Here is a 19,045-nt window from a genome sequence, read left to right as displayed (position 1 = left end):
CGTCGCCCTCACATGCATGATCCCCCGGTGGGCAGTGGGAACTCATTATATCATTTCAGTAACAGTGTGGGGGTGGATCGATCACTACATTAAACATTAAGAGGGGACAGCTATATTGGGGGCTGAGGGATTGAGAGAGAGGAGTCAATATTGTGCCAGATTAATTACATCCAGCCCTCGCCTGTGACGGGATGTCCCTCTCGCTGCACATGTCCCGGGACAGGGATGTATTGTATCGGCTCCACTAAACAGCAATGGAGCGGTGAGATTTATTGCTGGTCAATGGCCGTTTATAAAGAGCCAACGCGGCACAATTGAGAGTGAAGTGGACAATAGGGAAAATGGGAGATGTCAGGACATTTACCGATTAAAATTGTGATCCCTTGATGCTACCAAGGCCATGAAAATATACCGTTTATTGTCATATTTGTTTTGTTTTTTTCACTTTTATATTGTCTCAGGGTGTAAATTCTTGTTTGTAGGGAAGATTGAGGTAAATCTTCTGGTGCTCTAAAGGTCGCAGAAAAAGATTAACATGAAAATATTAGCTTTCTTCACTTGCAATAATCTATGCTAAAACCAGAATTTTCAGTTTTGTAGAATTAAAAGTAAAAAAGTGGTCTGTGTATTAAATGCAGAGATGGGAACAAGTCACTGTTTTTCAACTCAGAAGTAAGTCTTAAGTCTTTGCACTCAGTCCTAAATTTTGAGTTTCGAGTCCTTAACTGGTCATAATGCATTTTTCACCACGTGATACAATTTTAACACCATAATAGTAATACATTTAATTTAGTGTGAGCGCTTTTTAAAAATTGTATTTATTTGTGAAAACAAGTTTGTTGGAGAATGTTGTCTTTGACCCACACAATTTACAAAATGCAATTTGTTTTTTTTTCTATATTTTTTTTAATCTATAGTTTTTGTGCAGTAATGAAATTATCATCGGTGTCATTTTTCCGACTGATTCTCAGTTACGGAACGTTAGTTCTTCGTTTCTTTTGTCTTCAACCTGATTTGATGCTGTCAAATTTGTTCAAACAACATGGATCTGGAGATTGAAATGTCGACGTGCTGGGAATAGTTGAATGGGTGAAAAAATTGATTTGTGGCGCACTTTTTAAGAAATACTTGTTAATCTTTTGACTTGCTGGAAATTATGAAGATTTTTTCAAGTCAAAGGTCTAATACCCGAGAGAAGTCAACTGTTAAAGTCCAAGACGAGTCTTTTGATTCTGTCAAGTCAGGTCAAAAGTCATCACATTTGTTAGTCAAGTCTAATTAAGTCAACTTTTGTCATCTCTGACTAAATCTATCATAAAATGTGTTATACAGAGATATTGGGAATGAGTTATTAATCAGCTACATTTTGATGTTAGATGTGAGTCTGTGATGAGTGATTGTCGTTGGCTAACATGATTTCATCAAAAAGTTTGGTCAAATGTGAGAGGGGTTGATTGGGACACTGATTTGCCAACCAATCGAAACTGTAACAGTTCTAACTGTAACTGTGGCCTGTTTTGAAAGAACAAAACTAAGGCAAGGCAATTTTGTTTATAAAGTACATTTCATAACCATAGGCAACCAAAAGTGCTCCGCAGATTAGTCAAGTCAAAGTTCGTTGTAGGTCAATCAAAAGGCGTGCCCCAAAGGCCTAAACTATAGCTGTTAATTCAATTCAATTTCCATTTGATCTACAAAGTCTGATATCACAAATCACCGTTGGCCTCCTAATTACTAGTTTGAATGTTCAGTGGCAAAAGTAGTAATACATTTCTTTAGTATAATTCCTTAAAAATGTTTGGTTTAAAAAATGGAAAGATATTCAATTAAATTAAACACTGTTCCACCTAACTCCATAACCTGTGACAATCAATTCCATAACGTGTGACAACCAATCCTCCAGTGAGGCTGTTTGGAACAAATGCACAACATGACTTTAATCACAAATCACCTAAATTTTAAAAGCATTTGAGTACTTTAAAATATATTTATCTATAGCTGAGACCTTAATCTTTTTATTTACCGCTGGTCAAAATAATCTAACATGAATTATATCAGAGATATTAGTAAAAAATGTGCCAACCAACTCTGGTATCCGCTACTTAGAAATTTCCATTTTTCTTTCTCCATACTTGTTTTTCTTTTTTTAATATATATTCTCTTTAGTCACATCCTTCCTTAGGCTGAATATCCATCTCCAAAGGATAGCACAATCATCTACAACACTCTTACAAGAGTAAATTCTTGGTCGAGGGCTGACCCGCACTAGTGCTGATTGATACTGAGTTCATTGAGAAAATAGTTTGAATATTATTCATATGAAAACAGCTGAGTTCACTCATTCAAACAAGAACATTCTCATCACTTCAGATAAATACTGCCGTCTATTTCGGTTGATAAAGGGGAAGTGAAACTTTGTCGTTTGCAGAAAAAATGTACAGCACCACTGCCTTTCTCATGATGGGTGTCATTCAGATCTACATCCTGTTAGCCAACACGATGTGATGTACTAAAAGAAGGTTTTTATAACGGCCAATTAAAAAAAAAAAAAAATCCCATTTGTGAGAGCAATGCTTTCCAGGTCAATCATCTGTCTTGCTGATACCATTGTACTTTCCATCAATCTCGTTAGGCTTGTTTGGCAGGTATCTGACAACCATTCTTTAAATATTCAAGGAGCCTGAACCATTATCAGATGAGAGAGGACGACCTGTAAATCAGATAGAGCAGACACTAATGGATCCAACACTCCTGGGCTCCCTGAGCAGACAGATACTGAAGCCACTCTCGGGCTGCTCGGCTCTCGGAGATGAGGTTGAGTTTGTCGGTGCTGGTCAGGCTGCTTCTCTCTCTTTCTGTGTCTTCCTGATTGTGCAGTGACCTGAGAAGCACACACACATGTCCAGCACATGTTTCCATGCATCGGTGGAATGACTGGATACACAGTCGAAACGGTCTGGATCATATTGTATCGCCCCGCTTCCCCTCCCTCCCCCACTCTTATGTATCTCGCTCTCTCTCTCTCTCTATTGCTCTGAATTTTCCACTGAACTATAACCTACAAACACATCAATACATGTCTGGTCAAAACAGACTGAACACCAGAATCTGGCCTTTTTGAAATGTATTATAACAAGTGAGACAGAAATTTATAAGAGTGTTAATTTATTTTTTAATATAAAATATATCATATAAAAATTGTGCAAGAGTGTTATTATTACTTTATTTTACTTGAGTAAAAGTAGTAACATGCCCACTTACAAGTAAAAGTCCTGCATGTAGAATCTGTAGTAAAAAGACGTAAGTAACAGCATCAAAATAAACTTAAAGTACCGAAATTTTAAGTGCTCCTTATGCAAAATGGCCCATTTAAGAATATATGCAAATATATGTATGTTTCTAAAGCTGTGGCTAATTTCAATATTGCTGGGTTGCTTGATCTTTAACAATATATCATAATTTAGCCCATTAATTAGATTTATATTTTGTATTAAGGAATTAATTAAAAATAGCATAAAATGGAAATACACAAGTGCATACCTCAAATTGTACTTAAGTTCTGTATTTCAGTGTCACAAAAATTTCCATCAAATTCAGTCAAGTATTTTTTTTCACATGAACCATACAAGTGACATTTATATACTTAAATCAATCAAAACTGAGATGAATAGACTTCAGATTTATGTACGTATAGCTGCTAAAATTGACTGTAGTTTACTGAAGTTTATGTAATAATTATTAATAACTTCTGTATATTTTAAAAATGGTTAATTTACTTTAATAAAGTTTATGTAACCCCTCTCAATAAATTGTATGTATCTTATAGTTGAAATAAATGAAATCTATCAACAGTAACAACATAAACTTTATTGAAATAAATTAGGTACATTGAGCAATACAGTACATGAGCTATATTTACATAAATTCTCACTCTGTTCATCCCAGTTTTATTTGATTAAATTACATAAATAGTATTTTTTGATAGAGTTACTTGACTCAAATTAAAATGTTATGTGTAATTGAAACATATAAACCTGAAGAAACAGACCAAATGATTACTTTGAATATAAGTTTAATGCAGTTTAAGTAAAGCTCCGTCTGCTGGCACGAAAAATAGGCCTAAATAAACCAGTGACCGCTGTTGTTTATCTCTGTCAGTTTAAACTGAATCTGTGTTTTGATTGGCTGACATGTGATGACGTAACGCCAAAAGTACCCGCGTTTAGGGAAATAAGTACGCGCATGCTCAGACATTCTGATGTCGTCATTCGCGCAGTGCCTGTTGTGGATGTATTATTGCAGCTGGATAAACTTCTGGCTCCTGCGGCACCGCAGTTGACGTGTATTTCCCTCTACTGAAGCACGAATGTGATGAAAAACGTGAGATCAAACACCTCGTTGCTCATTAGCCGAGTCGTTTAGTTTTAAACCAACCTTCTTGTAGAAGTAATCGGATTTAAAGTTGATCAGAAACAAAATGGCGAACGTTAAGCTAGCCGCTAGTCGTTACCCGCTAGCCGCTAGCTGGTAGCTGATAACCGATAGCTGCTAGCCGATAGCCGATAGCGGAACATAAACAGGCTTGCGGCATCGCAAACAGGATTCCGAGAGGATTAGGAAACATGAAATTGACACCACAACGCCGGAAAAGTGGACTTGCTCAGCTACCGTTGCCCGAATCTCCAGCGCTAACATACGGGGACTCGAGCATCGTAACAGCACCGGGAGATCAGGTATGTGCGCAGTCGGATTATCACCTGTATTAAACTCAAATTCAAATCGTGTCCATTTCTGCTCATAGTAGTTGTTGCCCCACTATTTTCCACAGAAAACGCCTCTCAGGAGGCTGTATCATGGTGGAGATTTAACGTAACACCAACTTGTTTTGCTAAAAACAAGCTAAGTAGCCTAGCTTTGTAGCATCACCTAGCATTAACTGTCAGCTAACTGCAATTTTAGCTTCTGTCTGATGGAATTAGTAAAACTATGTGCCCGAAGCTACTTTTTAACCATATGTTTTACACTTACTGTCTTAAATTACAGATCCATGTGTTATGTTTAAAGTATGTCAACATATGTCATTGATTGAGTGAAGTGTTCAGTCTAAAAAGAGTACAGTTTTGTGTGTATTGGTTTGCTATGCCTGAACCTTCAGACCTTTTCAACTATTTTACTCTTTTTTTTGGGTTAACGTTGGTCATATTTTATGGCTAACTCTTTCTTAAAACATTTAATCAGTAACTGTAATGTCAGTTATATAGTAACAACTGATATGTGACTATTAATCTTTATTTATTTTATTTATGTGTTTTAAGATTACATGGACAGTGCACATTAATACATAAATAGACATTTTTGTAAATGTGCCACTTTAGCAAGCTTGGCTAATTTTTCAGCTGTCATGCCTGGGCAGGTGTGATGAACACTATAGGAAAACATGCAATACTGTTAAACAGAGACAACAGAACTGTACATAGGACACAGTACACTTAATAACAATACATAAAATATGTAAAAACAGGATAAATGGTACTTAATACATGAAAACAAAGTACAAGTCAAGTTTTAATTAGCTGCTGAGTATGTTCACACACTTGGTTCTATTAATTATAGCTTATTTTTATTTATTATCGTGATATTTAAGTCACAATACAATATTATTACAACTACAAATGTTTTGCGATCCTGCAACAACAAATATTGCGATGTATTGTGAATAACTACTTTTTTTCAACTACAATTTATGTCCCCAAAATAGGACTTTAATAAGATTATTTGTGTGTTTGTTCATCTCACTTCAGTCATTTTTATAGCAACAAAATGAATCTAGTGAACTGAAAAAGGAATTATTATTTATCATCCTAGTGCGTTACCAAAGGATTAACTTGTAACATTAATATCTTCTATATTACAGATATCAATATTTGGCATTCATGGATACAGTATTGCCACACCAAAATATCGCAATGTTATGCTGTATTGATTTCTTTTCTCCTACCCATTTTGTGACCTGTTAAAATTGTATTACAGGTTAAATTAAAAAAATTAAATGAACATTTCAGCATGTCAAAAAGAAGCTTTGACATGTTGAAGTCATCTCTAATAGTAAAAACAAAAATTCATCAATATGTTTTCCTTTAAATAAAAGAAATTAATGACATGAAATAATCTGTGTAAAGCTTGGAAAATTTGACAGTGTGCTCTCAGCTTTTTATGTGCACACACATTTCGTGCCCATGACAAAATACAAAGATAGAAACTTCAAAGTATCACCCAAACTTGGTCTGAGAAAGAAACATACAAATGAGCGCAGAGCTTAAAAATGACTGTGAAAGTATAGGTTATATCTAACTCTAATTGCTTGTGTTGACAGTGAAATACTTTAAAATTACTATGTTGCTTTTTCTTATTACGCCTCCCTCTCACCACAGCGGAGCCATGCATTCAGCTGAGCAACTAATGTCATTTGCAAGCCATGTGAATCAATGGCTTCCTTTTTAACCTTTAAAACCATTGTGGCATAATTGGCAGCTTTGTTATTATTGATCCATCACCACATACAGAATCAATTGGCAAGAGTGGGTGGAACCAGGTGTAGCCTATCACACGTTTACAGCCTGCTTTTAGTGCGTCTGTACAGCACACTGAAGCCTCGTGCTGCTTGTGCCGCACATGTACGATACATATCGTGTGAGATAAGAACCAGATCTCCAGATAGCCCTGAGATGGTTCCTCTAAGAGTGCGACTTGAGTTTTATTTGTATGATTGGGCCCATTAAGTGTGTATTTACGTTACGCTCACATGTCCTTCGCTTTGGCCAGATTTAGTCTCTGTGTTTGACACTGGGGCTGATGTCCACTGAGTTATATTCAGCGAGGCTGTCATGTGCTGCAGACTTCCAGAGGCTTAAGACTTGGCCGTGTCGCACAAATACATCCAGTGTAAGACTCTCCAGATCCACTGCTGTCCTCAGATTGGATTTCCCTACACAACGGCCTTTAATGGTAGGAAACACTGTCTAAAATAAGACGGGGGAGTTCATAGTGAGGTCTGGACAACCTGCTTGAAACGTTTAATTTACAGGTGATATTAAAATGTTTTGATAGCAATACATGAGAGTTAAATCCCCTGATTTATTGTTTTTCAATGCTTATCTAGGCTCTGGGAAAGTTGTCTGAATTAAAAAAGTACTCACAGGGTTCCAGCAGATCCTAAAAAAAGTCTTAAAAGGCACTGAATTTATTCATCTAAAAATAGGGCTGTAAAAATGCTCAGACATGGGAAGCAAGATGTCTTAAATCTTTTTTTTCTGAATTGTATTGTTAAATTCCAATTTCAGTTTTTAAAAAATATATATTTTACCAAATGCATTAATATCACGCTAGCTAGCTGTCCCTCTGGAGGACATGGGAAAGTACAAACTCAATGAAAATTGGCAATTTAACTAAGTTTTTGCATCATAGCAATATGAATTTTATGCAAAAAGTATTACGAGCTCAGCACAATGGGGCCGATGTAGTGGAATTCCTCATACAGAGTAAAAAACACAAGATCACTATGAAAACGTCAAAAATCACTCCGCCTTTCCCTGTTCTATTTTTTCCCTGGTTTTCGCCATGGGACAAAAAAGTCGTGTTTAATCTTACAGTAAACATTTGCCCAAAATTGTCCCTACCTTCCTGCAATTGATGTCATTTCATGTTTTTTTTTTCCTGAAATTTTGTTTTTTGTCTTAAATTTTACCCCTAATGCATCAAAAAGAATTAAAAATTCTTAAATGTAACTTGTCTTCTGCTGAAGGAACCAAGTTACATAAATTTGGAAAATTTTAGTTTGAATGTATCACCACCATCAATACTCCTGTGCAAATCAAATCTTTGTGCACGAGCTTTTATAGTTTATCTCTCTGTCCGCGCTGTTAGTGTTTTTTAGGAATCCCATAGGAATCCAGTAGTGTTTCCTGACATTTTCACACCACCACCGCATGGCTCAGCTGAGGGGCCCATTGTGTAGAGAAGAGCGTGTGTGTGTGTGTGTGTGTGTGTGTGTGTGTGTGTGTGTGTGTGTGTGTGTGTGTGTGTGTGTGTGTGTGTGTGTGTGTGTGTGTGTGTGTGCTGTTCCCGTTCCTGCGATTTGTTTGTGGTGGGTGTCTGTTGAATGGGACACCCCCCTGTGTAATGATCCCTCTACTTCCTAAAGCACTCAACCATGACCATCACCTTTCACCCCGCATCCTCCCCCTCTAAGAACCAGCATTTACATATGTAAAAGCCCATCTCCACCCTGCCTTTAGCTGAGGGTCATCTCTATACGTAGAGCTCAGAATGGGGATTGAATGGGAGACAGTAAAGAATAGCACAAAATAAGGAAGGAGGACATACGACAAGTTTGGAGTGAGGAAGAAGCCTTTGACCTTATTACTTCAGGAGGTGCTGGGAATCTGCCACACTCCGCCTATTGCTAAAAGAGAAAGTGTACAACTCAACAAATCTGGTCCCTGATAGTGTGCAGCGTGGCACCCCGATCATTTTCTAATTCACAATAAAAATAAAGTGATTCACACAGGGAATTATATTTTGTGTTACCGTAAATAAGGTGCCAGAGTGCATAAAACAGCATCGTAATAGAGCTTGTTTAAAAAAAAAGAAGTGCCAGTGGAAGCCCCTAACATCCTAAATCCAAGAAATCTTTCAAAAACCTAGAAACATCTCAAAATCCTAGAAATGTCCTAAAATCTGAGAAACGTCTGTAAATGTGAGAAATGTTATGAAATTTGAGAAAAGTCCTAAAAATGTCTTATAATCCTAGAAATGTCCTAAAGTAAGAGAAAAGTCCTAAACTCTTATAAATGTCCCAAAACTCTAGAAGCACCTTAAAATCTGAGAAATGTCCTAAAATATTAGAAATGCCCTTAAATCCTAGAAACGTGGGACTGCTGCAACTGGTCCCCGGACTCCTTTCATTTTTCAAAAGTGGCCCCCAAGCAAAGCGAGTTGAATATCTCTGCTGTACACATTCATGCACGTAGGAGCGTGCATGTTCTGGCTGCACCCTTCTGTGTTATCTCAGATTTGTCTGTTTTAAAAGGCAACAGCTATTGTGTACTGTATCTGTCTTTTCACTTCTAAACACCTTTTCGGTTCAGGTTCATGAACCCCCTCCCCCCCTCGGTGTAGAAAAGAAACTATGAAATATGAGGATCGCTGTGAAAGGATGATGTAACATTTAACAAAACAGTTAGGGGAGGTCATATTGGCCCAAATAAAAGCAGGAAGAGACGGGAACCTGAAGAACATAACTCTCCCTGGATCCGTTTACAAGACTGCCACCACCTTATAAACTCTAGCAGCAAATTTGACATCATCTGGACAGGGAGATTTACGGTGATATGCAGGACTGTAATATTTAGTTTTTTAATTTAAGGACTATTCTTGGAACTGGACTTAAGATTCATTCAGGAATTCTGATTTTGGACTTGCTAGCAGTCAGATAATGTATCTGAAAGGGGAGCTGTCATGCTTCATATGCCATAAATTTAATGTTCGAATGTCGGATTTTCATATTAAATGTGGCCAAAGTTTCAAATAATGAGGTCTTTTAAAAGACCCCTTTGAGCAGGAACCTGAGACTTTAGACCAATACTATGTTGCACAAACTTTATCTTCAAAACTTTATCTTATAAGTTCAAACAGATGTTACAAAGTCTTTCTTTGGGGATATGATTAACAATTGAATAAAGGTAATGTATCGCAATGTGTGTCAACACAATACTCTGCATATTGTACACTGTAAAAAAATGTGCTAATTCTGTATCATGACCCCAAAGAATCGTAATAACATTGTATCGTGGGGTCTCTGGTGTACCTCTGATAGCGCAGAGTTGTAGGAGCAGAGTTACATGTGTGAAGAATCGTGAGCACATCAGATGATTTGAGCATGCAAGAGACTGTTTTTAACAATTTTTGTGATCCCCTGACCTTTTTTTTTGAGTGTCACTTATAGGTAGGATTTTTAATTTGTCAGATACTTTGGTTTCTGAAGTAAACATTACACCTGCTAAACGTCATCATGTGATCGTGTTGACCTGCTGAACAGCCTCATAGAGCTGCTAGCATGGCTTTAGACTACGCTCTTGTTCAAATTTACTTATTAATCTAAATCACGAGAAAAAAAATCAGAATCTAAGGATCTTCTAAGTCTGTTAAGTTTTTCAATTTTCTCTACAGCTCCGACTTATTCCCGCTCCTGAATCGGAACATTAACCATCTCTATCTAATTGAAAACGCAAGCGATGCAACAGGCAGCAATTACAATCACAGCCAAATACACAAACACAAAAAGCTGTCTGATGCTCGTTTACCAGATTAATTAATATCCCAAAAAGGTCACACACAAATAGCTCAGCCACACACGCGCGCACGCACGGATCTGTCCACACACAGCTGACGCCGTTCCCAGGCACGGCTGTTTGAAATGGAACATCCTCATAAACCGAGAGCCACATCAAGGGAAATATTCCTGCCAATCGCATTAGTGGCTCTGCTCGGCTGCGCCGTGAGTGTACAATCTCCGAGGATTGTTTGCAGTTCATGACCATGGCAGAGAAAGGGGGGGATGTCAATAGACAAACACTCTTGTATTATTGGAGCGGCAGTCATGTGCCACCCTCTGTGTACTCGCAGACGAGCTGTCGGAGACTTAGAGGAGGCTGGATCCCGTCGCGTCTGTCTGGGAAATCTGGGTAAATGCTCTCTAATCCCGTTGATCCTCTGCTAAAGCCAACACTTCCTCACCTGCCTGCCTGCCATGGGAGAGTGGTTATAGACCTAAAATAGGAACGTTATGATGATGAGCAGTGCGGTTTTGATTGTTAGACTCTGTTTTTTTTTTGATTTGAAACATGCTCCGAGTCGAAGGCAAACAGTAAAACAAACAGCAATAGGAATGAATTTTTTTTTCAGTGCAGAAATACCATAGCAATCCATAATCTTTAAACTTTCTTAGTACAAAAGATTATTTAGGTGTTCATTATGGCACACCACCCAATCTGTTTGATCCCATAGTTATCCCCACAGACTGAGTCTCATTTTGAATGCTAATTGAAAAAACCTGCTTGTGATACATCCAAAAATGAGAAAATTAAACTAGAGCTGCTGGTAGCAATTATTTTCTTTACCGATTTAAGTCTTTTATTTCTTTTTTTGATGTACAGTTTAACTGTTGGGTCTGTAAATTAGCAGAAAATACTGAAAAATACCCAGCAAAACTTCCTAGAACCCCAAATGACATCTTATATCATACCATTGGCGCTTTTATGCAGTTTTTTTTTTAATTTGGGAAAACCCACTAAAGTTAGGCAATAGATTCCTTTTCCCATTGCCAGTTGACCAGAGCTATGTATACAGTTCTGCAGTAGACGAGTATGCCTTTCTGCGGTTTTCTGCTGTTTTTTTCTTATGTGTAATGTTCAAATGTTGTAGTTTTACAGCCTTAGTCTTTTGCCCAATTTTAGTGGGTTTTCCCATGTGTAAAAAAGGTATAAACATGCAAATTTTGGTGGAAAATAATTTTTTTTTTGTCCAGTGGGAAAGGGGCTTTAGTTTGTTTTCTGCAACAACTCATATTATTCAATTTACAGTTTAAACAACAAGTCTTTGTATTTGAGAAGCAGTGATCAGGAGAGCACATTTTTCTTCATTTAACTTAAACGATCAATAGATTGACGTATTGTTGTTAAATTTTCTGTTGACTGACTAATGACATCAGCACTAAATGTAACCCTTTTTGCTTTTCTTAAAGTTTTAATACTAATTTCATCCAACTTCATAAATTTTGTGCGTTGAGGGATAATCCTGAGCGTGACAGCAGATCCTCGAGGCTGTTCTGTGGTTTATGTCACTGTAATTTCTTCTCACTCTTTGCTCACTCTATTTTTCCTCCTTTGTTTTTTCACTTTCTGTCTCTCGCCTCAGTCATCTCTGGCCTAATTCAGTCAGCCAGACATTTTTTTCCTCCTCCTTTTTTGTGAATGAACGACAGTATGTAATTACCTGGGCTATGCTTTCAGTGTGGCCTGCTCCGTCAGCTCCACACCCACTGCACACACACACACACACACACACACACACACAGATGTACAGTTATGCACGCACACACATTGACAAGCGCACACGCAGATAGAGACTAGCAGAAATTACTAATGCACACTCTCACACACACACACATGCACACACATAAAAACAGGCCTCCCCAGCTGGAAGTGCACAGCTGCTGCTGTTTACCCTGTCGGGACCAGAAAAACATCCTGTACAGTTCTCCGGGTGAAAACCTCCCCTCACATAATAAACACAAGCCCTCGGCACAGTTTGAAGCTCCACTTTGGGTGGTTTTTGTGGCCGTCGAGGCAAAGGTTCCCTGCAGCAGTCCAGCTTGATGGACAGTTTGCAGGAGAGGGAGTGGATGCCATTAGGGAAACATAAAACGGCAAAAATGTTGCTTAATATTTTTGAGGGGATACGTGGCATTATCACGTTATTTCAAAGGCGAAAAGCAAAGCTCACAAGCAATTGCTAACATCTGGATACCAATAGGAAAGAATGCAGGGACACGGAATCGGTGTATATGCTGCTCTAACAGAGGTGTGACATTCGCTTTCATCAGTCCACAGACATCTCTCTGGCCCGTAGAGTTGTTTAGCTTTAAGCTTGACTTTGACAGAGGAAGTTTTGGCTGCTGTTGTGTCTGGAAGAGTGAAGAAAAGTGGGCGAGGACGCTCTGGGCTTCCAAATGACTGCTGGAATGCGGTCGTGTGTGAGCGTGTGTGTTTTTGTGTGTGTGTGTGTGTGTGTGTTTATACGTGTCTGTCTGCTGCCCCTGTGTTTTGCAGCTGACAGTCACTTAAGCATTTTGGCTGGCATGTAAAAGAGATTCCTGTGCAGACAGAAGTATTTGCTTTCGCATTTGAGCTTAACGACAGTAGTATCGGGGCAGGGCTGGATGAGAAAAGGATATACAAAGCCCACTGTGTGTGTGTGCCAGCGCTCATCTCTGTTGTCTGTTTGCTCTCTCTCGTAGCGGTGGCATTTCACAGCCCTCCAGTCACTATCAAGAAGGAGCCGCAGAGTCCGGGCTCCGACCCCAGCCAGTCCTGTAGCCACAAGCAGAGCTTCAGCTACCCCAGCGGAGAGCAGTGCCTTTATGCCAGGTACCTCCCGGTTCTCCTCATAGATTAACTAAAGTACATGTTGTTTGTTGTATGTTGTCCATGTGTTTGTGGGCCAGTGCACCCAAATTACACAAACACAACACAACACAACACAACACAACACAACACAACACAACACAACACAACACAACACAACACAACACAACACAACACAACAAAACACAACACAACACAACACAACACAACACAAACACAAAAACTTAATTTCAGATTTACCTCTAGTGATGTCTCCAAAAACAAACTTAAAGAAAATCATTTTTCTTCACATACTCACATGTACATAAGTAGGCTGCTAACTGAGATTTTTACAGTATGTGAACAGTCTCGGGAAATATTGTTTAAAATAATTTTAGCATGACGGCTTCATAAAGTATGACGACAGACATTCAAAGCTTCATGCAAAGACCTCAGTAGCAGCTTCAAATCTGGAAAACAGACATTTGATACAGCTCATTGGTGTCTTATCCTTTCGGTTTTGGTTTCTAGATAAGAACAAACAGGAGGCTTGTCATTTCCTCTTAATTCTTGTCTGCACCAGGCTTCCTTTAAGCTTTTTTTTCTAGCTTTTATTGGGAACATTTGAATTTTATTAGGGCAATGATACATAGGCTGATTTACTCTCCCTTTGTATCTTTACTGACATCCCTTATTACCTAGGGCAGAACAACATCACTTTATTTTACCATTCTCAGTAACAACAGTTATCTTTTTCCAGCGACCCAGCAACAGTGGTCAGCTGTCCAGTACACGTCAGCGCAGCTAAAACACTGACCACATGTTATTGACCACCAGACCCTCACCAAAGAGCTCCCTTTAGCTCTGTTTGTTGTATTGACCCTCCCCAGTTACGACCCTGTTGTAACATGTAATGTTCATTTATGCATGGATGCCTGTCCTGTGTTTGTGTTTTTCAGTGCCTATGAGCAGAAAAGGGCTGCAGGAGGAGCCAAGAGCTCCTGCCCAGGGACCCCCATGTCTCCTATGCAGCAGCATTACTCCCCGAAACCTGCCACGGCCGGACGGCCCGACGCTGGCTACATGAACCCTGCTGCCACCTCCCAGCCGCTGCCCAGCAACAGTTACCCCATCAACGCCAGGTGACACATCACACAAGTTTTAAAGAAATTACATCATTAACCAAAGCAGCAAATGACTTAAATACTGGGCAGACGGGTATTTGTAGTTGGTGATATTCTAAGTGTAGATATAATGGTTATATCTTTAAATTACACTTACAGTTATTATCTTTTTACAGTTAAACCATAAACTGTTGGAAAGTTTTAGGATGAACATGGGAAAAAATGGCATTCGCAGCTGTTTTAAATGTTGCTGCTTGAAAATTCTGATCATGAAACAGCACAAAGATACTGTTTTTACATAGTTGAACATTTTTTACACTTTTACGCAGAGGGCCGCAACAAAATCCCCCCTTTATGCCACCGCTGCATTTTTACACAGAACCAAATGACGGCGGTGTCATTGCGCTCTAGTGTGTGAGTATACTCTGCATCGCGGCATCCCATAATCAAAGTAGGCACAACAGGTGTGAAATTTTAACACACGTGCGTCCGCCTCTTGTGCAACATATAATATGTGCATCGGCATCACTTTCTAAGCAATAACAAAGGCATAACGTCAATCATTGTTGCGTCTTTCCGGCTTTACGTTTTACCCGACGTTGTTAATGGCGCTGTTTCTGCCACGCTGTCCCCCCTTCCATTGATCTGAGGTCATATACAGAACAGCGAGGCGGCACAATGGCGTGATAATCCCACCTTGAACAGGCAGTGTAAATGGGGCTGTTGAGTAAGGTCACACTTACACGTTATTATTTTAAAGCAGCAAATCAAAATGAAAATGATCTCCGTACAAGTGAGTGTTTTAGGACCGTTTCAGAAATTCAACAACGGTGTGTAGGCTGAACTTTGATATTTCAGTTTGACACGCTGTAACCAGTAAGACCCACTCAGGAAGCAAACATGAGTGTCTGTTCAATCCACCCTGTCAGAGCGGACTCACAGAGTTTTTAAACTAAAATGGTGTAAGCAGCGTTTTCGGAGGTCTCTAGAGTGCAGAAACGGCTGAATAGAATGGATGGTTGGTGTAAATGTAGCAAAACTAATGCATTTTAAAATAAAAATGTATAAAATTGACGACAAAGAAATTCTAAATGGGTCACTTTGTTTCTCCTGTTGAAAAAATTTGAATAAAATGTCTGACAGGATATAAACGGGGACCAAAGCTGCAAAGCTGAACCTGTCTGGATGAGACCCTGATCTGAGCTGCTTTATCTCATCCCGCAGCTCCAGGTATCAGGGCCCCTCAGGAGACCCCATGTGCCCCCAGTTCCCACCACCAGGCCAGGCCTTTCAGCGCATGCCATCGGCCCCAGCGGGACATGGCAGCAGCGGAGCTGGTGGAGGCGGCGGCGGAGGGCCAGGGGGCGGAGGTGGCGGCGGCGGTGCAGGAGGTTATCACCGGCAGCACTCCGACCCCTGCATGCCCTACCTGCAGCAGAGCTTTAAGCAAGAATACCTGGACCCGCTGTACGAGCGGGCGGCTCACATGGCAGGGCCCGGGCACGGCAGCGGACCAGGACACGGGCACGGACCTCACCCTCATCCCCACCCACATCCACACTCGCACCCGCACCCGCACCCACACAGGTTCCCGCCAGCCCACATGATGGTCAAGCAGGAGCCCACAGACTACACCTACGAACCCGGTGAGTGAAAAAATTTAAAAATGATGATGCAGGAGAAGACGATGTGTAGTTTTAAATCATATCCAGTGGGTGAAATATGTCTACTGCTGTTTTTCCAATTAATATATTAATTACTGAGTCAGTGAAATATCAAAAAAAGGTCTAATACATTATAAAATCTGACAAGTTGATTTTACTTCAAAATCTAGTGAACTGCCACAAAAAATGTAAGTAAATATCATTATTATTCTTCATTAAAGTTTACATTGTACGTGATAAGATTAAGTTTACTTAAAATTTAGTTATTTTTTTTACTTAATTTTGTATTCTTGTTCTTGCAACTTAAAAATAACAAGTTTAATTTAATGAATCTTTCCAAGTTTTAGCAACTTCAGTAAACCCAGTTTACTGTGCTGTATATCTGAATAGTCATATTTGCATGTTAAGAAAACAGAATTTGCAGATCTCTTAACTTCATCACTGACAAAATCCTCTCTGTCAGGATCAAGTTAAGTCAGTTAAATAGTTTTACTGCAGTTTCTTAAATGTTTTTAACTTTGCAACAGATTCACAAAATTAAGTAAATACAGTTAGATTTTAAATAAACTTAACACTTAGATATAAAGTAAACATAAATGAAGTTTTATAGTTATATTTACTTTCCTTTTTCAACGCAGCCTGTTTCCAAGATAATGTCAGACTTTACAGTGTAAGAGGTCTAGTACTACAAAAGTAAACCTTATGGCAAGTTGTGCATTTTGGATTTTATTGCAGACAGGCATACTGGACCGTTTCATCTCATTTATTTACTTAAATTAAAATGTAAGCGATTGTTGCAAACACAGTCTGTACCTATGAACCCAAACTAGGATCTTTAGGATTATTTGACATTGCCCTCGGCCTCAGAAACAGCCTCTTTGAAGACAAACCCTCCCTTGTGTGCAAAGCTAACTCAAGAACAAAATGTCCAAAAGGAAAACAAACTTCTTCACTGTATCTCGACTCCTACCCGACTCCCTCCCTGCCTCCAAAACTCCTCCTTTCAACTCTCTGACACTTTGCAAAGAAAAAAAGTTTTTTTTTTCTGCTGCAGCTCCACTCCTCCCTCCTTCCTTACCCCTCTCCCTCCCTCCCCTCAGCGCTCTCTGTGAGAGAGAGGCAGAGGAATTTCATTGAGAAAATGGAGGGCACTGGAAAGACTAGAGTCCCTGGTGGAGTGCTCCAGGGTCTCAGGTTGCACCAGCGGCTTCCTTTTTCTGCAGGCAGATGAACTCATAATGGAAAAATGAGCGTGGCCGCAGTAACCTGAACCTCTCACTGGCTGGGCTTTGGGAGAGGGCGAGGGGAGGGAGTGGTAGGAGGTGGGGGTGATGGGGGGTACAGGGTGGGGTAGGCAGCGCAGGCGCTTGAACAACAAGCTCCACCACTGGAGAGCTCAGAAACCAGCATGAATTTAAGACAAGGAGTGAGAAATATAACACTCACCATACATTGTGTCCTCCTCCTTCACCTGCATTAAAGCTGCGTTAGGACTTAAAAGCTATTGTTGAGATTCCCACAGGTCCCACATGCACATTAGTGGATGGCTGCAAACATGCCTTCCAGCACTGAAACCAGCACACTTTATGCATAATGAAAACCAAAACCGCCCAAAGCCCATTCACCCAGAGTTCCTGCCAAACTGCCACAACGAAGACCCTTCAGTACCCGGCTTTGCCTTTTTATTTTTCACATAAAACCAAATAGTTAAGTTATAATGCTGCACCAATGTGTGATTTTAGGCCACGTTTAGGCAAAAAATGCTGCAACAAAAATTTAATGCAAGAACCTTTGACAGAAACCGTCCAATCGCTGCAGTGTAGAAGCCGAACGCTCCCAAATTCATTCCTTGTATACTACACAAACCCGCGCAGCTAGCATTAAAAAAGAAGAACGAAAACATTCGCGTTAGAGCCAGAAGTTAAAAAAATGGGCCGTCAGGACTAAAAGCTGCTCTCTCTAAAAGCTAGAGATTCCCACATGCACATTAGAGGATGGCTCCAGCACTGAAACCAGCGTATTTAATGCATAATGAAAACACAATAAAAACAACCTAATTCTTCTCACCGTCTGTTTCGTTCTCACACCTTTGATAGTGCGAGCGGATAGAGGTGACAAAAAATTGCAAAACCTTGAGAAAGAAACAGGGAAAGTCCAAAAGGATGTTTTTCTGTGGATAACCGTTGGGAGGAGGAGAAAGTTGAATTTGGTGGAGTTTCCTCAAAGTGTCTCTGATATGAGTTTGACTGACTGCAGAGGCTGATCAGACACATAAGATCAGAGTTTATCATTCGTTTGTAGACAGTTATACAATACGCCACATGTTTTATTAGATAATACAGGAGACGAGAGATAATGTCTGTCACTGTCTTTCTTCAATATTGCTATAAACATTATATAGAATTGTGTGTGTAAAAAGAACGCTAAATTAATAGAACAAAAAATAATTTAAAGAGATTAGTCATGGGATTTCAGGTAGTCTGTAAAAATTCTAATTAAAACCACCAGTTCAAAAAGGAAACATTAATCCGCCACCGTTTAAATGGAGTAATGTGAATTTATTTTGCAGACACAGTAAATACTGTTGTTTCTTTCAGACAGTTAATTGGATAATTTGGGCTTGAAAAGCTTTTGAATGAATGCGCCCTGCAAACAAAACATCAGTATGGTTTATAAAGGCAACTTGCCAAGTTGTTGGTTATTTGCTTCAGATTTATAATGTCATTTACGGTCATTTAATTGAAAGACAACCTGTCCTAAGCTGTAAGGTCATGGGCATGTAATGGGAAAATTATACTGCAGAACACAAAGGAGGTGTATTGACGTAAATGGCGTGTAACAAGAACAACACCAGTGTTTTCTTTAATGCGTACAGTGTGAACAATGAGAGCCAAATGCCACAAATCTGCGGCCCCATTTCAAAAGCAGGCTCCAGAATGAGTCCCCTAGTTTCACATACAAATTGGCGTTCCATCGCTTAATCACGGCCTTTGTGTGGCATGAAAGACACTAAATGGTCATGCCACTCAGTAACCCCGCTGCTCTCACACCCTATCTACCCATCACTCCCCAGCGA

At 39.5% G+C, this 19,045-nt stretch overlaps 1 protein-coding gene across 1 annotated transcript in view; it reads left to right on the top strand.

The window, feature by feature from the left end:
* The window catches only part of etv4 (ETS variant transcription factor 4), a 48,659-nt gene that overhangs the window by 20,800 nt on the left and 8,814 nt on the right, over positions 1-19,045 (top strand). The window contains exons 5-7 of the mRNA XM_042507809.2: positions 13,076-13,205; positions 14,141-14,323; positions 15,530-15,951. Of these exons, the coding sequence (XP_042363743.2) occupies positions 13,076-13,205; positions 14,141-14,323; positions 15,530-15,951 (735 nt within the window). The remainder of the gene's footprint in view (positions 1-13,075; positions 13,206-14,140; positions 14,324-15,529; positions 15,952-19,045) is intronic.

This window comes from Plectropomus leopardus, chromosome 19, assembly GCF_026936395.1.
Source record: "Plectropomus leopardus strain MGB_pleo_1.0 chromosome 19, ASM2693639v1, whole genome shotgun sequence".
NCBI lineage: Eukaryota > Metazoa > Chordata > Actinopteri > Perciformes > Serranidae > Plectropomus > Plectropomus leopardus.
The sequence above is the reverse complement of the archived record's forward strand: the minus strand, read 5'-3'. Positions and strand labels throughout refer to the sequence as shown.